Below are 25,024 nucleotides of genomic sequence, written 5' to 3' on the forward strand. Positions count from 1 at the left end.
TAAATTCAAGTTCTTTCTTTTGTGTGCGAGCCTAGACCACCACAGGCTATTGTGACCCCGAAGAACTAAACAGCTCAGCATCACCAAACGTCCACACAGGTACACGTTCCAGCTGGGGCTTTCCCTAGCCCAGAGGCGTTGGGGCTGGTTGTAGTGTTCCCTATTGTAGCCGAGGCTACGGCCAGTTTATCAGAATTTGAAATCACTTTTGCCAATGTTAAATTAGGTTTTGGTATCCGTCTGCCAGTAACAAAAATGGTGGTAATGTAGGGGGAGGGGCATTACAAAAATAAGAAAAAAATATTTTCAGACATGACACAGAAATAAAAGCATTTGAATATTTTCAATCACCTTTCTGTCACATGCATTTAATTGTTATACAGGAATGCTATGCATTTTTTGTTGGTTTAGTAAAAAAAAATGTACATAGTGTGGATTCATAATAAGAAGCAAATGAAAACAATACAGGCTCACATTAAGAAACTTCTGAAAACATCATTGGAAAGGAGACACACTAAAGCTGCCCTTACACAAATGAGGCTCGTTCAAATTTTGGCAAGGATATGCAAGAGGGTTACACGCAAGAGTAAAAATACAAGTACACAGCAAGCTCCGGCAGCATCTGAAAAGACCACGACAGGTTAACGTTTTACGAGTGGATCCTTTTTTAAGCGCTGAAGAGGGGCCCCAAGATGCAGACCCCGGTTTTCATTTTTCAGATGCTGACGGATCTGCTGTGTTTTTCCAGCAATTTTGTGTGTTCTTACTTCAGATTTACAGCATCTGCAGTTGTTGCTTTCTAACCTGTTACACTTGTAGTGATTGCCTCCCACAACTCACGCCGAGTACCCAATGCACCATTGCCTCGGCGCACTTTTCCTTCAGTCGCTTTTGTCACCCACTGTTACTGACCCTTAAAATGTTTTGCTTTGCTTCGCTTCACGCAGCAAGAGCACCCCATCTCTTCCAAGTAAAGGAATCAAAATTGGATGCTACATTCAGACTAGGCTTAAGTAAAACTGAATCAACCCATTCTGTTGCTGGAATTGTCAGAGGTGTCTGATTTGTGGCGAGCAATTGGAAGTATGTGGGTAGGGTATTTACCTTATATTCAATTACATCAGTGAACCCGAGCTTGCATCCTCTTTACAAGTTGTTCTGGGAAGGGGAGGGGACAGACAATGAGAGATCACTAATGTCAAGATGCTAACATGCTACCCAAACACCACTTGGTTGATAGCAGCTTGCAATACGAGGCAAACTGGAGCGAATTCTGATCCACGGTTGGGGGTCCAGCTGAATAGTCGGGACACAGCACAAAGAACGCATCATAATATTGCATTCCTTCCTTTAAAAAAAATACTCGTGTTGAGATTCATACCTTTTACACATAACTACATTTTGGTAACAGTACATTCAGATACAGCCAAGCAAGTACTTCAATAGCTCAAGTGTTTGGTTTTCTTTTTTTTAATTAATTTTCCTCATTTCTCTCGTCCTGCTGTTCCTCCTGGGTCACAACTTCGATGGCTTGTATCTGGGTTTCGTTGTCCGTGTCGGGCACCTTGTCGTCGCACTCCACATCCGCCACACCGTCTGGGTCCGAGTCCATCTCTGGCCCAGGGTGAATCTCGATCACAGTCTGCGATTCCGCCGTCGAATGGTCAACGCTGTGGCTCTGAACGACAGACGCCAGACCCGAGTCCACGGTGACCAGCTCCACGGGGCCCACGTTCATGCCGGCCATGGTCGTGGTGTTGCTGTCTTGGATGGCGGCCGTGCTCAGCAGGGCGAGGCTAGAGGCCGGATGAATGGTGACCGTGTCGGAGGCAGTCGTCTTGGGCACAGTGACCACGGCGGCATACCTAGTGAAGAGCTGGGTCCCGCCCGACAGCGTGTGGACGGTGACGGGGCTGGACTGCTGGCCAATGGCCATGGGCATGGTCGTGACGTTGGCGACAGAAAAGTTTGTTCCCATTGGAGTGATGGAGATAGGCGATATGACAGTGAACTGGGGTTGTTGGACCGGTGTAGTCGGGGTCAGGATGGTGGCCGAGGCGGGTCTCTGGAGTCGGGGGCGCTTGTTGGGTTTGGGAGTAGCGATCGGCATCAGCACCACGTTTTGCAGAGTTTGGCTTTTCAGTTTCTGCTCCCTGGCTCGTCTCCTCTGCTCCTCCAGCTGACGTTCCAGTTCTGTTGTTGGGAAGGGAGGGGGTTAGAAACGGGAATTTAAAAAAAATTTGGTGTGGTGTTCAATATCCAACATTAACATTGGCAACTGGGTATGTCCTTATTACACACCGTGCTCAGTACAGGAATTAGAAGGAATGAAAAATGGAATCAGTATCAGAGAACCATTACATAGTGTGTGTAATACCAATCAATACTGAATGGATCATTAAATAAGGACAATGCAAGGAAAGGAGAGCTACTTTGAATATAAAATACTTCCCTTATCTGTGTACCCATATACAAACGTAACCAGTATTTTTACCATACACATCTCTTCCCCAGCGCTTCAGAGTCCCTTGCCTTGCCCCTCACTATCTCTTTACCTTCTCCAGGCCTATAACCCTCCGAGATATCTGCGCTCCTCTAATTCTGGCCTCTGGTGCACCCCTGATTTTAATCGCTCTAACATTGGTGGCCCTGCCTTCAGCTGCCTAGGCCTTAAGCTCTGGAAGTCCCTCCCTAAACCCCTCTCTATCTCTCTCTCTCCTCCTTTAAGATGCTCCTTAAAACCTCCCTCTTTGACCAAGCTTTTGGTCAGCTGCCCCAATATCTCATGTGGCTCGGAGTCAAATCTTGTTTGATAAAGCTCATGTGAAGTGCCTTGGGATGTTTTACTATGATAAAGGTGCTATATAAATGCAAGCTGTTATTGCTGCACCATGAAGATACTCTGTCAACAGTTACTTAGGCGTTAGGAATTCTACAAAGAAATTCAAAAGTCAACTGTCAGGATCCATTTGGATGCCAAATGGGAGATGCAGAGCCAGTGCCGACTGGATATGCAACTATCAAAGTGCAGGTGCTCTCCTGTCAAATTCCTTCATGTGATTTTTGAGTATTGCACTGAGTTTTAGAGGCTGGGGCGGGAATGTTTTATTAACAACAGACCTCAACATAGAGTTCCGGAGAGCAACGGTACGGTACAGGGGTTTACGAACAAAAAAAAACTCCAACACAGCTCCCTTATCCCTATGATAGATGCTACTTTTTGTGGGCCTTTGATGCCATTGGGATGAAGGGGCTCGACAGTTGCCCTATGAATTGCAGGTGATGGAGGGCGACCGGTCTCTCCAAACATTGTATAGGGTAAAAGCGCCTTCAGTCAGCAGCAGCAAATAGCGCAACATCACCTGAAGGCAGCAGGTTTCTCTCAGTAAGAGGAACACAACTATTCTGAAGCCTAATTTTCCTGTGCACCTGGAGTAATAAAAATGACCGATACTGACTTAAATACGAGAGTCTGGAGCCTGAGGCTAACTTTAATTGGCAATATACTTCACTGTCTGGGTTAATTGGAGGATTGATTTGTGGGGAGGGGCTGAGTAGTGACCAGGTGCTCCCCCCGGAGGAAGAGCTATCCCCTGGTCACCCTCACGAACCTCTTGCAGCAGATCTCACAGACGCCTGAAAGCCGGCGGCATGCACTTGCCCTTTTGACCCCGGAGCGAGTGTCCCGACCCAATCGTTACCTTCACGGGGAGGGGGGGGAAGGCAACTTACCCGCAAGGTCACTGTGAATCTGTTCCTGGCTTTGATCGGTCTGACTCTTCCTGTTGTCCAAAACCTTCTTCACAGTCTCCAGGAGGCCAAAAGTGTGGGCCATGTTGTTCAGAACAGCAGCATCTGAAACCAAAGCACAAACACTCTGCAATACCTCTTTAATCCAGAATAGGGATCACTGGTTATTAAAAACCCCACATAATCCATCAGCCTGCATCTCCACCTAAGTACATCTTCTCCTAAAGGCACTGACCGTTGCTGGGATAGTTCTGCAGTACCTGCCAACCATCCAGTGCCTCATGCAAGTGCCCATCCTTCATGTGCAAGGCATTATCAACAGGTTACTCAACTGTGGAGGGCATCACAATTAAGCCTGATATCCTCACCAGACATTCACACATACCAGCAGGGAACACTGGTAGTGATCAGGAGTAGGGATTCTGGCTGTCTTTCCCCCCCCCCCACACCACTCTAGTAGTGCCACAACTACAGTCCCATCATTAATTAGCTCAATATAGAGCAGGGATCAAACCCGCAACATTCCTGGACACTATGGCTCCACATCACATCAGGCAGTGGATTTAATAATGTAGCCATCTCAGCAGCCTATCCAATAGATTTCACTTGAAAACGGAAAAAAAAACAAATGCAGTGACTCCATAATTATGGATGTTAATTTTTTTTTAAATTCGTTCCTGGGATGAGGGTGTCGCTGGCGAGGCCAGCATTTATTGCCCATCCCTAATTGCCCTCGAGAAGGTGGTGGTGAGCCGCCTTCTTGAACCGCTGCAGTCTGTGTGGTGAAGGTACTCCCACAGTGCTGTAAGGGAGGGAGTTCCAGGATTTTGACCAAGCGACGATGAAGGAACGGCGATATACTTCCAAGTCAGGATGGTGTGTGACTTGGTGGGAAACTTGGAGGTGGCGGTGTTCCCATGTGCCTGCTGCCCTTGTCCTTCTAGGTGGTAGAGGTCAAGGGTTTGAAAGGTGCTGTCTAAGAAGCCTTGGCCAGTTGCTGCAGTGCATTTTGTAGATAGTACACACTGCAGCTACGTTACAGTGAAGGAACTGAATGTTTAAACTGGTGGACAGGGTGCCAATCAAGCCAGCTGCTTTGTTACAGACAGCCATTGTTACCCGAATTACAAAGGCACAGCATTAGACTGAGAAGTTCATTAGGACAGAAGTGTCCAAGTTTTTTGTCTTTATGGGCCACTTAGGTACATTAAAAGGAGTCTTGAGCCATATGTAAAGCTTAAATCCACATTCCCATTAATCTGCGTATATCTCAAGTTGCTGATACCAACAGATCTCGGGTTCTGATTTAGGATTTATCCACCAGTGAGGCAACAGTGCCAAGGACAGCTCTCGCCAAACCTCCAGGCGCACAAAACACAAACAGGGCAAAGAGAGGAAGGAGTTATAACTGCAAATAGGACTGAATTGCTTAGGCTTTGAGGGCTGTATTGTCAGGGCTCAGGGGCTATATATAGCCCATCAGCTGTAGCTTTGTCACTGCTGCATTAAGCCACAACTGGGAGGGAAATAGAAAACCGCTAACAAAATTACAACAGTAGCTGACATTTCGATAGCATCTGTCACGTACAAAATGTCCCAAGGCACTACACCGAGGGATGGGGAAACCAACACTGAACCAGGGTGACACAGATTTAGGTAGGTTGCCAAAAGCTTGGTCAAAGAGATGTGTTTTTAGGAGGAGAGAGCTGCAAGAGGCAGAGGGGGTTAAGGAGAGAATTCCAGAGGCTGGGGCCTAGGCAGATGAAGGTACAGCCAGCAGTGGTGAGGTGAAGGTAGGAGGGGAAGCATAGGAGGTGAGAATTAGAGAACTGGAGTGTTTGGAGAGGGAGGAGGGGCAATGTTCCCTTCAATTTTTTGGGGGTGCATGGTTTTTCCCATTCAAAAGCCAGTGACCGGCCTGTGCAGGACCCCCAGACCGCTGCGCAGCTTAATGGGAACATTGGAGGGGGTTGGTAGGGCTGTAGAAGGTTAGAGATGTGAGAGGGATTAAAGATGAGGACAAAAGTTTAAAATTTGAGGCATTGAGACTCCAAGAGCCAATGTAGGTCAGCGAGGATGGTGGGTAGGCTGGAGTTGTCGGATGGGATATGACAAGCAGGGTTTTACTGGAGTTTATGGAGGGTAGAGGATGGGAATCCAGCAAAGAGAGCATTGGAGTAATTGATCTGGAATTAAGAAAGGGAATTAACTTCTATCTACTGTATTAGAAATGCTGATTTAGTTAATTGCACGACGGACTGATGAGACAGGGGCTCGCCGTCACAGTCCTTTCAGCCCGGAGTGTCTGCAGGATCCCCCAAGTGAAGGGTCACACGCAGGCACTGGGCTGGAAGTCACCGACACAAAAATGCTATTCAACAGCCGAGTACATGGGGCAACAAAATGTTCCTGCACCTACCTGTGATCTGCAGCGGAGTCTGACCCATCCTCTGCTGGACACCTGCCAGCATCTCCATCAGCTCCTTCTGAATGTTGGTGACAACTTCCCCCAGCAAACCCACGTCTGCTATTCCTTTCCAGAAAGCCAGGGTGTCCTCTGCAGCAAGAAATAAAACCACTCCAGAAATCTGATATTCTGTCAGCACCACCAAGTCCAGGATGAAGGTTCAGAGTATTTTAGAAACCCACGTTGAAAACAGCTGGAAACAGAAACATTCAGCCTCCACGTCCTCCGATACAGACGTTTATAACCTAATCTTCGGTATGGTGTAATCGCCACTGGTTGCTACTCTTCTGTTTCAACGTTTGTCCCTCTTAAGTCCAGGAGTGCTCAACCCAACTGTGGCACCCTTACTACCATCCCTTCCCAGAGATCTGCTGGATCAGAACACACCAGGGATTGAACACAAAACCTTCCTGGGCTGGGTGGATCACTGAATAAACTCGTTTAGCCATCAGCTTTAAATCACTGTTTCTACTCTTTTCAGCCTTGTGGAGATAGCCTTGAAAAGGAGACATTTGCAGGGCTATAGGGGAAAAAGCAGGGAGTAGTGGGACTAATTGGATCGCTCTTTCAAACAGCTGACACAGGCACAATGGGCCGAATGGCCTCCTTCTGTGCTGCATGATTCTATGATGGTGCCCACACAACGAGCCTTGGCCCTCCTAGTTTTCTCGTCGCACGTCCACTAAAAGTGCATTTTTCATAATTTCAGATTTAAACATCTGTGAACAATTACACTATTATGATCACACTCTCTGTCTGCTCTCGTTTGATGATAGTTGGTGGCTGAGATCAATCAGTTGCTTTCTGTTTTCAGCGGCACGGTCAGTCAGAGGTGCAGAAAACGGACAACAAAGCTCCCTTAAATAGAATATTCATTTATACAGTGCCCTTCGGGACCTCAGGACATGCTAAGGCACTTCACCGCCAAAGAATTACTTTTGAAATGCAGTCACAGGCCAGAAAGTGGAACACTGCATTACTGACCTGTGAGGAGTGAGCTCCGCAATGAGACCATGCACAACAGTGCCAGAACAACCAATTCCATGTTCCCTCCCACTCCAGTGCTTCCCCAAGTAGCCGTTCCTCGCACGCAAGTTGAAACAGCAAGTGTTGCTGGGCTATTCCACCAAAGAAAGCGTCACAGGTAAACCTGCGCCTGCCCCCACACGTGCACTTACCAGCAGGGGTGACTGGGAAAGGGTCAGCACCCTGGCTGCAGAAATTATTACCAACATTAAATATATAACAATCTCAGTGGTCTTTAAAGTGCCAAGCTATTTTTGATCATTGTGTTGATCATTCAATGGCCATTACAATGTAAGAAAACAATATATCTAGCACACACAGACATCACTCTTGCAAAATAATCTTAAAACGCTGGGTGGTTCCGAGCTGCAGCCTGAAACTGCGAGCACATTCCAATCTGCAGTTCCCTTAACAATTAAACTCAGTTACCAGCGCCCGTCTTTAGACTTTGTGGCCTTAAAATGACAAAGCTCCACTTTCACTGAATAATAAATTGTGCATACATGGTATAACACCTCTATCCTTTTAAGACAACACATCATCCAAATTACTGTAGAAAATCCACTGGTACCTTTTAGGAATCAAACTCTCAGCCACACTTTCTCCTTCAGGGAAATACTTTTTTACAAAAAGATTCCTCCCTTTTCAATCACCAGTGCGCAACCATATGCCCATTCTTCATATGCAATTCGGCAGGCTATTGAACCTCAGAAGGCATTACAGAAACCTTAATCAGAAGTCCACATGGCATAAAATATGCATCCTTACATGCACTTTTCAGCAGCAGGCCCTGTAGGGGGAGCGGAGTTGATTTTACGCCTCCCTACTCGAGGCAAACTGCGCCGAGATCAGCAGAGTCTGGGGACTGAGCCAAATACCTTGCTGGTGTGTACAGCTCAGTACTACACCTGGGCAGCGCATTTACAGGAAACTTTGGTTTATCCGGAGGTTGTATGTCCGGAATACTCGATCTAACGGCAAAAATCAGGAGCTGTTTTCTGTAAGTTTTTTTTAGATCTCGTTCTTTTTTTCCCCCCAGTCAGCCACTGCAAGGTCTGTAGCTATAGCAACAGCTTCAGCTACAGACGCTTGCAGCTGCAGCCGACTCTTTAGAAGCTGTTGCTAAGCAACAGTGTTTGTTGTCAGATACGGAGATGAAAACCTCCGTATGCTTCAACATTAACTTTGTATGTCCGGCAGTTTTGATAGATCGGCAACACGCCGGTCCCGTCAATGCCGGATATCACAAAGTTTCCTGTAATTGCTACGGCATCATGGAGTGACAGCATTTTATAACCAGCAAAATGTGTTTAATGATTTATTGTGCCAACAGTTTTAATTTAAAAAAGTCTTTTCACTCCTCCTGTGCAGGCTAGAGGCAGCGGTCCCTGAAGTCAGCTAGGACTGTAGCACTCCGAGAGGGGTTTCGGTCTGACTGCAGCTCAAAACAGAGAGGCCTACTGAACTCACCAGAGATCTCTTCGCCGTCTTTCCTGTTTAGATCCTCTGTAGTAACCGCAACTGTGGTCAGAGCTGGACTCCACTCAATGCACTCTTCAGTGTTGTCTTCAGACACAGTCATGTGGGCCCCATTGCCTGCAAAATAAACAGGCAGTCTTCAGACTGTAGCTATACTTTTTGTTGTTGTTGTGTCTTTGCAGACCAAGTCTCTCTCCTCTCAGAGCCAGCATGTCTCACCTGCAACATCACTGCACCATTCTTCACCAACTACCAACTTAGAAGCAATCCCACATACGGAAATGTCAGGCAGGAAAAGACTAGCTGCTCTGTCAAGCCTGTCCCACACTCATGATTCCTGGAGCATCACAAGACACTTCCAACAACCCCCTCCCCCTAGCCCCTCCCATGTAATAAAAAAAAAGAAAAAAATAAGGGGGAAAACTCCGACCCCCTCAGGCAACATTAAATATTAATCCACTTACCTTCTATATGATGCAATCTCTGCCCCAGTTCCCTCTCAAAGGCCTGCAGAGAGTCAGCACCCACCACACCAACCAGCAATGCATTCCAGAGGCCCATTACTCTCTAAGAAAAGAGAACTGCCCAACATCTAGCCTATTCCTGCTTTTGCATAGTTTAAATGCATTTCCCCATGTCCTCCCCAATCTGTCAAATTGAAATGATCCATCAATAGGCACACCATCCAGCCCTTTCATTATTTGCTATACCTCTAGAAATAATCTAGTTCATGAAGCACTTTAGAAGCAGGAGTTCTGTATCACTGAGCCCAGAGGCTTGATGTCTACTCGAGCAGTACAAAGCGCGGCTGACAGTTGCCCAGGGACTGTGCACTGGTTCATCAATGCCCAACTGTTATAGTGACTAGGGGTCCTCTCATAACACAGCAGGAGAGCTTGAGCAATGCACCTTACACGCAACATCTGTTTGGAACAGGAAATTCAGGGGAGGCCATTAAAAACCAGGTGATATTCTATCCCTTTCTAATAGGGCCATCCTTTGTTAAAGCGCTCTGCTTTTTTGACATTCAAAGGCCAAAGAATGAATGGGGTGGGGGTCACTGAGCCCCAAATCGCTGCAATTAAAAAAAAACCGCAGCCCTTCAATAACTGCAGGGACACACATTCCAGCCCTCAAGACACGCTCAGTGCATCAGACTCTTAAGCGTCAGGAGTGACATAAATATTTAAATGCGTTGACCTCAAATTATGATGGGGTCGGCTCAGGTGAAGGCACAGGCACGTGCAACACCGGAGGAGCAGCGATCATAGCAGCTCTGTGCTGGGACACTACAGTCCGCCCTGTAATGTCAGATGCAGGACATTCAGTTGCCCTAGGGGCTCACCAATCACATCTTCAAACTGCCTCGCAGTGGCAAGTTTTGCACGCATACTCCCACCCCTGTCTGCAAATATTCATTCTCGCTAGCGATGCCCACATAGCAAGGCCGGCCTTTATTACCCATCTCTAGTTGCCCTTGTCTGCTTTGCTAGGCCACTTCAGAGGCCAGTTAAGAGTCAACCACACTGTTGTGGGACTGGAGTCATATATAAGCCAGGCTGGGTAAGGACGGCAGGTTTACTTCCCTATCACGACAGTAACGAACCAGTTGGGTTTTTATCGACAATCCGACAGCTTCATGGTCACATTTACAGGTTTAAAAAAAAACTGAATTCAAATTCCCAAAACTACGATGGTGGGGTTTGAACGCATGTTCTGTGGATCATTAGGCCAGTACCGGAACCACCACACTACACCGTATGGGAGAGAAATAAAGAAAAATAGCAAATGCCAGAAATCTGAAATGCATTCCAAGATGATTTTCGGTGAAGGATCTCACCTGAAACATTGACCAAACCTTTCCCCCCCCCTTTCAGAGCACTCTCGGTCCCAAGCTATACAGCCTGCAGTGGTATTGTGCTCAAATAAAGAGAGAAAACACACAGCAGGCCATTGGCGCAGAGCGGTGCAGTTCTGGTGAAGGCAACACTCCTGAAATTGCAACCAATTCTTATCTCCCTGCTGATGCATTCCTGTTGCCACTTCACATCTCCGCCACTCACAGCCCTATCCCCCCATCTCTGCGGTATTGCACTCACCATCTATGGAGGTAGGGGTCTGTATCACATTGCTCTGCTGGCTGGGAACCGGCGCCCTGGCGCTGCTGATTAGAAGGTCGAACTTCGTGCTGCGGCAGGTGTTGGTGCAAACTTTATCGTGCTGATAGAAGTCCAACTGCCCAGAATCCATCATCTTCCTGCAAATAAGTACATCCAGAGACAACCCTTTCGAGCAGTGGTACACATAATACAGCCCAGGGCCACGTGCAGCCCACCTCTCCATAACCTACGGTCCTTGCAGACTGGATGGAGCATGTGCTTCCATTCACAGCCTACCCTGCTGTGGGATTTTGGCTGAGCTGGGATTCACTGCTGTTCCCTATCATTTTTTCCAAGAAAGGAAAGGGTGGTGGAAGCAGATTCAATAGTAACTTTCAAAAGGGAATTGGATAAATACTTGAAGGGGGAAGAATTTGCAGGGCTGCGGGGCAAGAGCGGGGGAGTGGGACTAACTGGATAGCATTTTGAGAGAGTCAGCACAGACAGGATGGGCTGAAGGGCCTCCTGCTGTGCAGTATAATTCGATGACAATCGGAGCCTGGGTTAGCCCAGCTTCCACACGTTAAATGAAAGAGTTATATTAAATAGAACGATATAATGGGACCCACTTTCCCTTTCGGTGGAGAAATTCTTGGCCTCGCACAGTAGCGCGACTGAAATCAGGAGTTCCTCTGGTCATCTCCTAAACCTTCCCAGAGCCTCAATGCTGTGGAATCCCCTCAGTATTCTTCCGAAAATCTACAGGTTTTTAAAACCAAAAAAATCGGTGTCACCCAATCGCTAATTCCTGACTTTTATCTTTACCAGCTTTACTGGCCTCCTGCACTACAGACCTTAGCCCTTCACCTAGAATCTCAATTTTAAAAACGGTAGAGACTAAAACACAAATCCAAGCGCTCCCACTCTGCGGCGAGGTCACTTTACCGCTCCAGTGATACTCCACTGGAATTTTCTCTTTAAGGCTCTCCTGAGCCCTTTTGCCTGAAGGCACCGATTCATGCGGAGGGACACATTTGCAGCGCCTCACATTACTGAGGTGGCCACTCTTCAGGTGTGAGTCCAGGTGATAGTTAGGGCCGCCCCAGTCTGGCATTGCATCGCAGCTACCGGGAGTGAGTGAAAAGCTCTGGAACCCCACAAACATATGCCTCACCTCACACTACACCGACTGCTTCAAACAGAAGAGAACCCAACTTCCCCGTTTGAATTGGTTGGCAGTTCTGTTGTAGCTGCCCTGTTTGTGTTGCAGGGCAGACTCCACAGCAAAGCACAGAAACAGCTGCAAGCACACATAGGCCAGCCGTGTCAAAACCATCCACTGGTCTGTGTGGGTGTGCAGCACCCCCCCCCCCCCCCCCCGCAAACCTTTTGTAAATCCATGTTGACTTTGTCCAATCCTGTCACTGTTTTCCAAGTGCTCTGCTATTACATCTTTTATAATGGACTCTAGCATTTTCCCCACTACCGATGTCAGGCTTACCGATCTATAATTCCCCGTTTTTTCTCTACCACCTTTTTTTAAATAGTGGGGTTACATCAGCTACCCTCCAATCCATGGGAACTGTTCCAGGGTCTATAGAATTTTGGAAGATGACCAGCAATGCATCTACTATTTCCAGGGCCACTTCCTTAAGTACCCTAGGATGTAGATTATCAGGCCCTGGGGATTTATCGGCCTTCAATCCCGTCAATTTCCCTAACACCATTTCCCTACAAATAATGGTTCAGCATAATGGTGATGACTGCTACCAATTATAAGGGATTCGCAACAGGGCTCGGAGAGAGAGGAGGGAAATCAGTGTTGGTGATTGCAAGAAAAACTGAGAGACTCCAGAATTTTACAAATACACGCAACCGGCGGGGAGCCTCGCCTGCCAGTCACACACACACATACTGGGAAATCATGAGCACACAATCCAAGATTTCTCCATATACGTGACCGATATGTGAGCTCCCCAAGGGAAGTGCATATTGAGGCGCCACCAGCCCTCAGATAGTTACAGACACACAAAACTACTAAATTTGGAACTTAAAAAAAAAGATAAACCTAGTTGAAAAGGCCAACTGTGCAGGAAAACCTTAAAGGAGTAGGAAACAGGATCTAGATTAATTAATAGTGACGCCAAGCTTGTTTAAAAAAAATAAAACTTGTCAATTATAGAAGGAAAGAAGACTGAGGAGATCGACAGTTCTGAGTTCCTGAGAAAGGGTGAATCAGAACGAGAGATGGTGCAATGTGTCTTGACCTCATAACAAGGGTGTAGGAAGACATAACTGAAGCTCAGAAGGAACAAGAAATGAAAGTAGAGCAATGACCATATTAGGACTCTAGGAGGCACTCCACAAACAACAACTTGCATTTCTGTAACACCTCGAACATACAAAACATCCCAAGGTGTTTACAGTGTAGTAGTAGGAGAAATGAAGCACTGAGCCAAATGGAGAAAGTTTAGGGATGGCGACTGAAGACTTGGGCAAAAAAATGTATTTTGAGAAGGTTATTGAAGGAAAAAGGCAGAGGGGTTTGAAGAAAGGATTGCATTTATATAGTGCCTTTCACAACCGTAGAACATCCCAAAGCTTTACAGCCAATTAAGTACTTTTGAAGTGCAGTCACCGTTGTAATGTAAGAAACCCAGCAGCCAATTTGCGCACAGTAAGCTCCCACAAACAGCAATGAGATAACGGACAGATAATCTGTTTTTTAGTGGTGTTGGTTGAGGGATGAATATTGGCCAGAACACTGGGGAGAACTCCCCTGTTCTTCTTCGAAATAGTGCCATGGGATCTTTTATGTCCACCCGAGGGGGCAGAAGGGACCTCGGTTTCACGTCTCATCCGAAAAACGGGACCTCCAACAGTGTAGCACTCCCTCAGTACTGCACTGGCATGTCAGCTTAGATTATGTGCTCAGGTAGGAGCTGCGGAGACCAGAGCCCAGGTGATTTAAAGCTCTGCCACCAATGGCGAGGTGAACGAAGAGGAACCAACCACAGAGCAGGAATCAAATCTGGGACGCTCTTGGCCTATGAGGCTCAGTTACTCATTAAGATGGGGCAATAATTAGACAGGAGGGATAGGTGGAGGGTGTGGAGGGATAGGTGGAGGGTGTTTTTTTGTTGTAGGGAGGTGATGACAATGGTTGGAGGGGAGTGGGAGGTGATGACAATGGTTGGAGGGGGGTGGAAGAGGAGTGATCAGAAATTGATGGCGAGGAGCTCAAGGGAGCTGGTTCTCAGGGCAAAGAAGTATATTTGAAAATCAACAAAACCAAGGACTCAGACAGCATCATCCCGGGTTCAAGATTATATAAGTGAAGGGGTCAATAAAAAACAGCAATACTGGCAAAATGGTACCAACCTCAACATTATACCTCCTATTCGAATTGCCCGCTTCCAGTCTTTCAGTGTAGATTTCCCCGCAAAGTGTACAAACTGTTTTGGGCTTATGAGCTGATCATTAAACTGAAAAAGGAAAATCAGAAGAAAGAATTCCATCAAAACTAGAAATACTGGCACCTTTGGTCACACACTATGAGGGAAAGAGGTGTCTGCATTAGTGCCAGGACAGTGCGCACACGCACACAAACGGAAACACGCGCACACAAACGGAAACACGCACACGTGCACACAAACGGAAACACGCACATGTGCACACAAACGGAAACACGCACACGTGCACACAAACGGAAACACGCACACGTGCACACAAACGGAAACACGCACACGTGCACACAAACGGAAACACGCACACGTGCACACAAACGGAAACACGCGCACACAAACACACAAGTGGGGCTTAAGCACCTTCGGAAGCGAAAGTGTGGCACTGATCCATGTTGGGGTATGGGTCTGTGGCTGTCTGTATCTCTCTATACGAGGTCGTTCTCTATTCATGAACCTAGATGGCATCAGGCTATTCAACCTTTAGAGGCAGCACAGCTGAACCATAGTTCACACACGCATGGCTGTATAAGTCACTGGACTGATGACCAGAAGTAGCAGCCCCGGCTGGTTTCACCCCCCCTCCCGAGCCTGGGGGGCTTAGACCAATTGTAGTATCCCTGTTGCCACCCCATTTGAGATCTGCCAACTCCGCACCGGCCTGAAATCAATCGCGGGACTTTCCTGGTCTATACAACTCAACAAGATACCGAACATCACATTAATCAGATATCAGAAATATCGGAATAGTTACAGCTGGAACATTTACATCTTGATCATACCTTTACACATTTCACGTTAATACCCGGGCAAACAAACTTCTTCCACAATAGAATGGCTTTGCTTTCCCCACAAGTAATAGGATAAGCAATTTCAACTTCCTCATGGAGTTCATTGCAGATATCTGAAATTTAAAAAAGAAACATTTATATACTGTACATTTTCACTATGTCTCTGCAAACAATTATCACAACTTTTTTTTTTGAAGAGAAACTGAAAAAAACCTTGCGGAGATTGTGCCAGAATAAATCGGTCATGTCTGGTGGAAACCACTGCAAAAAGGATCTGCTCGTTCTGATCCTTAAGAGTAAAACAGCCGATTGCAGCTCTTCCCCCAGTGGTCAGTTTACAACAACAACAACTTGCATTTACACATCACCTTTAACTTAGTAAAATGTCCAAAGCGCTTCACAGGAGCTTGACTCCAAGCCACATAAGGAGATATTAGGGCCAAAAGCTTGGTCAAGGAGGTCTTAAAGCAGGAAAGAGGGGTAGCGAGGCAGAGAGGTTTAGGGAGGGAATTCCAGAGCTTGGGCCCATGGCAGCTGAAGGCACGGCTGCCAATGGTGGAGCAATGAAAAGCGGGGATGCGCAGGAGGCCAGAATTGGATGAGCGCGGAGATCTCGGAGGGTTGTAGGGCTGGAGAAGATTACAGAGATAGGGAGGGCTGATAGTTTAGAGCAGTATTAGTAAAGGCCCGAGGAATGGAATTTTGCACAAGGGGAGAGAGTTAGGAATAAAACAAATGGCACCCAGAGTAAGCATGAGGCACTCCCAGAGTAAGCATGCGTTAGATGCAGAGCAAAGCTCCTTCTACACTGTCCCATCAAGTACCTCCAGATGAGCATGGGTTAAGATGCAGCATAAAGCTCCTTCTACACTTCCTCCATCAAACACACAAAGGCCTAGCCACAGCACAGGTTAGATACACGATCCATCGATTTCTGCGCATTCCACATAGAGTACCATTGACAGCTTGGTTTCCCACACTAGACATCCTGCGATCTCCGAGTGAGACTACAGTTTGGTGATGTGAACTTTCATCCACCAGCTGAGTTAAAACCATCTCCAACTCATTTTACACAAAATCTTCACGACTGAACGGTGATGACTCTCATCCCATCGGTCTGGTCTGGATTTGAAACAAGGTACTGGACATTGTCCATGCACATTTTAAGGATTTCTTGAAAGTTAAACTTTGCCGGAAGCAGTTGCCAACTGCCAGCACGTAACCGGCACTGCAGAAAGGAGGGTTTGAAGGGACTCAGTTTAAAATAACTGTTTGCTCCAACACTATTATTAGAATAAAAACAGAAAATGCTGGAAGTACTCAGCAGGTCAAGCAGCACCTGCGGAGAGAAACAGACTTAACGTTTCAGGTCGATGATCTTTCATCAGAACATGGCTAGAAAAGGTAATGCAAGATCAGGCGGCTCTGAACTTGTGGTTAGCCAGTCAACTCCAGATAACTGCATGCCTGAGCCAAGCACTGGATTCCAAATGTACCAAGTCACGCCAGATTGTCCATCAACTATTGTTTTTACTCAGCAAATATTCTTACTCAGAAGAGCCCAACTTAATAATAATAATAATTCAACTTTTATTGTCATTGCACAAGTACATGAACAACGAAATGTGATCTTGCAAGCTCCCATGACTGGGAGAAGCAAAGCCGCTGCGTCGGTGCGCGCCGCCATTCCATTTTCCACCATTCCTCCTGTCCGACCTGGGGACAGAGGTACGTGTCAGAAATGCTCAGCATTAGCTGCCCCCGAATAGCTCAATCAGTAAATGCGCCACCCAGTGTGGTACTAAGCCACACAGATTGGGAAGGGAGCAGGTTCAATGCCCAGCCTGTGTCACCTTAGCTTAGCTAGTGGAGGTAGGGATTTGACAGGCCTCAGCACACCAGGCCAGAGGGGAAAAAACAAGCCAGTGTGCACCTTGCTGATCACGATCCAGTGGCTCCCTGCTGGAAAGTGCGCGTGTGGGTGCAAAATTCGGTCTCACCTGCGATGCACTCCATGGGTAGAATAGCCCCCCCAACACAAAACCTGCATTCATAAAGCGCCTCTAACGTAGTTAAAAAAAAGTCCCAAGGCGCTTCACGAGAATGTTAGCAGAGAAAATTTGACACCGAGCCACATGAAGGAGATATTTAGGGCAGGTGACCAAAAGCTTGGCCAACACTCACTGTCTACGATTGTACATAAAGAATGGACATTTTGGCAAGGCAACATAGGACAGCCAGGAACTGTGGAACTTGCAGCCACCCAAGGTCAGTGCTTTCAAGAAAGCAGTGGAGAAAGTTAATGGAAAAAAAACAATGTTGCAAACACAGCCTACGCTGGACTCGACGCCGGAAGCTTCACTACCCCTGCCGTCGCCACGCCGATCACAGCGGCAGACAAGACCTCCGGAGAGACTCCAATACACTAACTTTTAATACACTTCACCCCGCCGGACTCAATTTTAAACAAGGGGTGAATGTGGTAAACCACTGTTTGTATTCCTGTTTGTCCTGTTTGTATTCCACTGTGTACATGCCTGGACATGCCTCGGCTGACTCCTCCCACAGGTCCTAGTATAAAGGTGGCTGCTCCCCAGCCTTTTGTATCCTGGACCGGTCGACCACGCGAGGCAGACCTCCATTCTGTTGTTAATAAAAGCCTTTAGTTACTCTTCTAACTCTCAGTCTTTTATGAGTAATTGATAGCGCATCAATTTTAGCACTTTGCACTAGGTTACACTGAACTTGCAGCACTCCGTTCTCTCCAATCCAACCCTAACACTATCATTAAACCTGCTGATAAGGGTGGTGCTGTTGTTGTTTGGCAAACCGACCTCTACCGTGCGGAAGCTGAACGCCAACTCTCCAACACCACCTCCTGGACTTTAATCTACATATAGATTGGGCTAACCAAATTAGTAACAATACTGTGGAGGAGGAATTCCTGGAGTGTATGCGGGATGGTTTCCTGGACCAATATGTCGAGGAACCAACTGGAGATCAGGCTATCTTAGACTGGGTATGATGTAATGAGAAAGGATTAATCAGCAATGTTGTTGTGCGAGGCCCCTTGGGGAGGAGCGATCATAATATGATAGAATTCTTCATTAAGATGGAGAGTGAAGTAGTTGACTCAGAGACTAGGGTCCTGAATTTAAATAAAGGAGACTACGATGGTATGAGGCGCGAGTTGGCTAGGATGGGTTGGGGAACGTTACTTAAAGGGTTGACGGTGGATAGGCAATGGCAACATTTAAAGATCGCATGGATGAACTACAGAATTTGTTCATCCCCGTTTGGCATAAAAATAAAACAAAAAAGGTGACTCAACCGTGGCTAACAAAGGGAAATTAGGGATAGCATAAGATCCAAGGAGAGGACATATAAATTGGCCAGAAAAAGCAGCAAACCTGAGGATTGGGAGCAGTTTACGATTCAGCAAAGGAGGACAAAGGGATTAATTAAGAGGGGGAAAATAGAATATGAGAGTAAGCTTGCAAGGAACATAAAAACTGACTGTAAAAGCTTCTATAGATATGTGAAGAGAAAAAGATTGGTGAAGTCAAGCGTAGGTCCCTTGCAGTCAGAGTCAGGGGAATTTATAATGGGGAACAAAGAAATGGCATACCAATTAAATATATACTTTGGTTCTGTCTTCACAAAGGAGGACACAAATAACCTTCCAGAGATATCAGGAACATATGGTCCAATGAGAGGGAGGAATTGAATGAAATGGTGTGAGGGAAATTGACGGCATTGAAGGCCGATAAATCCCCAGGGCCTGATAACCTACATCCTAGGGTACTTAAGGAAGTGGCCCTAGAAATAGTAGCTGCATTGCTGGTCATCTTCCAAAATTCTATAGACTCTGGAATAGTTCCCATGGACTGGAGGGTAGCTAATGTAACCCCACTATTTAAAAAAGGTGGTAGAGAGAAAACAGGGAATTATAGACCGGTAAGCCTGACATCGGTAGTGGGGAAAATGGTAGAGTCCATTATAAAAGATGTAATAGCAGAGCACTTGGAAAACAGTGACAGGATCAGACAAAGTCGACATGGATTTACAAAAGGTAAATCGTGCTTGACTAATCTACTGGTATTTTTTGAGTATGTAACTGGTAGAATAGATAAGGGAGAACCAGTGGATGTGGTGTATTTGGACTTTCAGAAGGTTTTCGATAAGGTCCCGCATAAGAGATTGGCGTGCAAAGTTAAAGCACATGGGATTGGGGGTAAGGTACTGACTTGGATAGAGAACTGGTTGGCAGACAGGAAGCAAAGAGTTGGAATAAACGGGTCTTTTTCCAAGTGGCAGGCAGTGACTAGTGGGGTACCTCAGGGATCAGTGCTAGGACCCCAGCTATTCATAATATATATTAATGATCTAGACGAGGGAACTAGATGTAATATCGCCAAGTCTGCAGATGACACAAAGCTGGGTGGGCATGTGTGCTGTGAGGAGGATGCAGAGAAACTCCAGTATGATTTGGACAGTTTGGGTGATTGGGCATATGCATGGCAGATGTAGTATAATGTGGATAAATGCGAGGTTATCCACTTTGGTGGCAAAAACAGGAAGACAGATTATTATCTGAATGGCAATAGATTGGGAAAAGGTGAAGTGCAACGAGACCTGGGTGTCCTTGTGCACCAGTCGCTGAAGGTAAGCATGCAGGTGCAGCAGGCGGTTAAGAAGGCAAATGGTATGTTAGCCTTCATAGCAAGAGGATTCGAGTACAGGAACAAGGATATCTTGCTACAGTTGTACAGGGCCTTGGTGAGACCACACCTTGAGTATTGCATGCAGTTTTGGTCGCCTTATCTCAGGAAGGATGTTCTTGCCATGGAGGGAGTGCAGCAAAGATTCACCAGACTGATGCCTGCGATGGCAGGAATGACGTATGAAGAGAGATTGGGTCAATTAGGCTTATATGTGCTAGAGTTTAGAAGAATGAGAGGGGATCTCATTGAAACTTATAAAATTCTAACAGGACTAGACAGACTAGATGCAGGAAGGATGTTCCGGTGGCGGGGGAGTCCAGAACCAGGGGTCACAGTCTAAGGATAAGGGGTAAGCCATTTAGGACAGAGATGAGGAGGAATTTCTTCATCCAGAGAGTGGTGAACCTGTGGAATTCTCTACCAGAGAAGGCAGTTGAAGCCAACTTATTAAATATATTCAAGAAGGAGTTAGATATATTTCTTAAGGCTAAAGGGATCAAGGGATATGGGGAGAAAGCAGGGACAAGGTACTCAATTTGGATGATCAGCCATGATCTCATTAAATGGCGGAACAGGCTCGAGGGGCCGAATAACCTACTCCTGCTCCTATCTTCTATGTTTCTATGGACCATGACCCCATTAGCAAACATCAAGCCATTGTTTCCAAGACTGTCACTGACCTCATCTCCTCTGGAGATCTTCCCTCCATGGCTGCCAACCTTATAGTCCCCCAACCCCGCTTCTACCTCCTTCCCAAAATCTACAAACAGGACTGCCCTGGCAGGCCCATCGTTTCAGCCTGTTCTTGCCCCGCGGAACTTATCTATTCCTATCTCGACTCTATCTTTTCTCCCCTTGTCCAGTCTCTTCCCACCTTCAGTCGCGACTCTTCCGACGCCCTCCGTCACTAACAGTTACCTGGCCCCAACAGTCTCCTTTTCGCTATGGATGTCCAATCCCTCTACACCTCCAACCCCCACCAGGACGGCCTGAGGGCGCTCCGCTTACCAGTCCCCATCCACCACCACCCTCCTCCGCCTGGCTGAACTTGTTCTCACATTGAACAACTTCTCCTTTGACGCCACTCACTTCCTCCAAATCAAAGGTGTTGCTACAGGAACCCGCATGGGCCCTAGCTATGCCTGCCTGTTCATGGGATATGTGGAACATTCTTTGTTCCAGTCCTACTCAGGTCCCCTCCGTCACCTCTTTTTTCCGGTACATCGATGATTGTATCGGTGCCGTTTCCTGCTCTTGCCCTGAACTAGGTAAGTTCATTCACTTTACTTCCAATTTCCACCCTTCCCTCACCTTCACATGGTCCATCTCCAGCTCTTCCCTTCCCTGACTTCTCCGTCTCCATTTCTGGCGATCGGCTTTCGGCAAACATCCACTACAAGCCCACTGACTCCCACAGCTACCTGGACTACACTTCCTCCCACCCAGCTTCCTGTAAGGACTCTATTCCAGTCTCCCAGTTTCTCCGTCTCCACCGCGTCTGTTCTGATGATGCCACCTTCCATACCAGTGCTTCCGACATGTCTTCCTTTTTCCTCAACTGAGGATTCCCATCTACTCTCGTTGACACGGCCCTTGACCGTGTACGTTCCATTTCCCACACTTCTGCTCTCACCCCTTCCCCTCCCTCCCAGAACCATGATACGGTTCCCCTTGTCCTCACCTTTCACCCCACCAGCCTCCACATTCAACGGATCATCCTCCGCCATTTCCGCCACCTCCAACGCGATCCCACCACCAAACACATCTTCCCCTCACCTCCCCTTTCAGCATTCCGAAGGTACCACTCCCTCCGCGACACCCTGGTCCACTCCTCAATCACCCCTAACAGCCCTTCTCCTTCGCCTGGCACCTTCCCGTGCAAGCGCAGGAGATGCAACACATGCCCTTTTACCTCCTCCCTTCCCACGGTCCAGGGCCCCAAACACCCCTTCCAGGTGAAACAGCGATTTACTTGTACTTCTTGCAATCTAGTATACTGTATTCGCTGCTCACGATGTGGTCTCCTCTACATTGGGGAGACCAAACGCAGATTGGGTGACCGCTTTGCGGAACACCTCCGTTCAGCCCGTAAGGGTGACCCCGAGCTTCCGGTCGCCTGTCACTTTAATTCGCCGCTTCACTCCCACTCTGATCTCTCTGTCCTCAGGCTATTGCATTGTTCCAATGAAGCTCGACGTAAGCTCGAGGAACAGAACCTCATCTTTCGATTGGGCACTTTGCAGCCTGCCGGACTCAACATTGAGTTCAACAATTTCAGATAATTATCCCTGCCCCCATTTTTCATGCAGTATATTTGCCATTCCCATTTGCAACATTTTATCTTTCCTGCCTCTTACAAAAGTACAGGATGTTCTTTCAATTCCTTCCTCCCCTCCTAAACCGCTCCCCCCCCCGCGCCCCCCCGTTTCATCTACAAGCTTCATAGTGACTAACCACCACAGGAGGTGCAGATAGTAATCACACCTCCAACAAGATTAAAGGAACCAAATATCAGAAGCTCAGAGCCTTTCCTACCCAGAGAGGATCAGGTTAACAAACACCTTTGCATTATATTCTTATCGTACATCAGTTACATCATATGGCAGATACAAAAAATAAAATCTCTTTTCTGGTCCAATTCCTGCTCATTAATCAGACTCATATTCTAAAATTTTCCACCACTGTTCCTTTCCAGGACTGTACTAGTGTAATGTGATACACATACTTGTGGTGCCTTGTTGGGTTACTGTGCCACAGGCAACAGACGCCCTCTGATATATGTCATGAGTCTAGAGAGGGACTGTCGACAGGCTAGCCTACCATTGGGGCATTACAAACAGGCCCAAAGGCCATACACATACTTTCTGGTTTGAGTTATTGGACAGTGATCAATAGCGGTAACCCTGCCTGATTTTGCCTCGCTAACTTACGGGTGCCAAGGCCCAACAGTAGCACCTTTACTGAACTCTCTGGCTGGAATCAGCACAGACTGGGGATCAAACCCAGGGCCTTCCGTGTGACTCAGTTCTACATTGGGCAGTCATTTTACTAACCGAGCCATCGGGAGACGAGGCATGCATTTTAAAAGCTGCAAGCATGCTTTTAGTGAGTAAGGAGTTCAAGGGACCATATCAAGAACTTTAAAACCAAGATTCACTTTAACTCTTTTCTCTCTCCTCTGTGCGCCATTATCTTCTCAGCCCCCTTGTTCTCTCCAGTTCACTAGCATTGGGGTTCGAGACCAGTAGAGGTGGTCTGGGATCCTTTTGGATAGATCAGTGGACGTATCAAAGAAAGGCATGAATTTATATAGCACTTTCATGACCTCAGGACATCCCAAAGCGCCTTTTTAAAAAAAAAACGTGTAGTCACTGTTGTAATGCAGGAAACACGGCAGCCAATTTGCGCACAGCAAGGTCTGTTTTAGTGAGGTTGGTTGAGGGATAAATATTGGCCAGGACACCGGGGACAATTCCACCACTCTTCTTCGAAATAGTACCCTGGGATCTTTCACACCTACCCGAGAGGGCAGGTGGGGCCTCGGTTTAACATCTCATCAAAAAGACGGCACCTCAGACAGTGCAGCACTCCCTCAGTGCTGCATTGGGAGTGTCAGCCTGGATTTTGTGCTCAAGTCTCTGGAGTGGAACTTGAACCTACAACCTTCTGACTCAGGAGGCGAGAGTGCTGCCCAGAGCCACATCTACTTGTGAGGCACACTGCACCAAGGTAGGCGGAAGAGAAGTATTGGTGAGTAGCTCATGATTTTATCTGATTAGGATTGTAATTGAAGGTTCTATTGCCCGATTACTATCACAACTATTCTCCTTCCCCCCTTCCATCCTGTCGAATTCCCTTCTCAGGGATACTTGCACGTTAGGGGAAAACTGACTCTGGTGGCTGCTGGGAGAATACACCCAAGGATTTACACTGGGGTGAGTAACACAGATCAGGTCAGATCCTTCCATTGGCCCAATGAAGGGATGTCCAAGATACAGACTGCAGGCGATACCCAACCCTGGGAGGGAAAGTGGAGTTGAGGTCGAAGGTCAGCCCTGATTTTATTGAATGGTGCAGCAGGCGCGAGGGGCCATATGCAATGTCCCCTTTGAGCTGCGCAGCTCTCTGCAGCTCCGGTGAAGTGGGCTCGTCAGCTTTTAAATAGGAAAAACCGCACAGGCGCGGTATTTTGAATGGGCCGCACACCCAAACAAAAATTGAAGGGAACATTGGCCGTATGGCCTACTCCTGCTTCTACTGCTTATGTTCTCAAACTGGGCCTCAATGCAAGGCAACTCGCTCGTATTTTCACTTAGATTTCTTACTCACTGATCTGTCCGGTTTGATTTTGAGAGTCTGGAGATTTGGAAAGTGCCATTAGTACTTTTGCCCTATTGATAAATAAATCCTAAATCAGAACATCAAGATCTGTCAGTGTCAGCCACTTCAGATATATAGAGATTAACAGGATGATGCAGTCAATGTACCAACAAAGTTCCACTGGATCCACCTAAGCAGCCCACAGACAATAAAAGCCTGGACATTCATGACCTGAACTCTGTGCCTTAACTCCTGTACACCACATCATTATCCTGGCATAACTGAATAAATTGGGAGATACAAAAACCACAGGTGACAGCAACGGTGTGTGAAGCACCGCTGCTGGTATTCCCGACAGAGAATCTGCATTGATTGCAGCCGAGAGACGGGGCCTGTTCTTTCTCCCCCGTTCCACCTCCCGAAGGTGTTGGCTCATGTCAGGGTACAGTGCCACAGACGCCACCCGCCCTCCATTATATCGCCCAAACGGCCCATTCTTCACGTGTGTTGGCAGGTTATCATTTCCATCAGAGCCATGCTCAATCCTGCCCACACAAGACACACTTTCCAGCAAGGGTCATTGTACAGCAATCACAAAAGGAGAACCATGGCTTTTTCCCCCCTTCCTTAGCCCGCAGGGCTTTGAGCACAACCAAACAGCAGATCAGCTAACTCCACACAAAATAGATTAGTTACCTACTGAATTAGCAGATACAGTCTGGTTTAACTGAGAGGTGCAATGTGATGTGTTGGTTTGGTCCTGATCTTGTAAAGGACTGGACTGGGCAGCCCAGCCCCTTCTCTCCAATACTGCAAATCGTGAGGTCTGAGAAAAAGCAGCTCAACTTCATCCAGTCCACTGGCTTGCAACAACAACTTGCATTTATATAGCACCTTTAACATA

The 25,024-nt window shown here is 47.1% G+C and overlaps 1 protein-coding gene across 1 annotated transcript in view; it reads right to left on the reverse strand.

The window, feature by feature from the left end:
• Positions 1-347: 347 nt before the first annotated feature.
• The window catches only part of LOC147103302 (glucocorticoid modulatory element-binding protein 1-like), a 30,680-nt gene continuing 6,003 nt past the window's right edge, over positions 348-25,024 (reverse strand). Inside the window, exons 3-9 of the mRNA XM_085962766.1 lie at positions 15,068-15,189; positions 14,203-14,306; positions 10,822-10,979; positions 8,714-8,839; positions 6,170-6,307; positions 3,733-3,855; positions 348-2,193 (exon numbers count right to left, since the gene is read on the reverse strand). Of these exons, the coding sequence (XP_085818892.1) occupies positions 1,475-2,193; positions 3,733-3,855; positions 6,170-6,307; positions 8,714-8,839; positions 10,822-10,979; positions 14,203-14,306; positions 15,068-15,189 (1,490 nt within the window). The 3' untranslated portion in view covers positions 348-1,474. The remainder of the gene's footprint in view (positions 2,194-3,732; positions 3,856-6,169; positions 6,308-8,713; positions 8,840-10,821; positions 10,980-14,202; positions 14,307-15,067; positions 15,190-25,024) is intronic.

Source organism: Somniosus microcephalus, chromosome 20 (genome assembly GCF_052327205.1).
Source record: "Somniosus microcephalus isolate GS21.2 chromosome 20, FLI_Smic_1.0, whole genome shotgun sequence".
NCBI classification, from domain to species: Eukaryota; Metazoa; Chordata; class Chondrichthyes; order Squaliformes; family Somniosidae; genus Somniosus; species Somniosus microcephalus.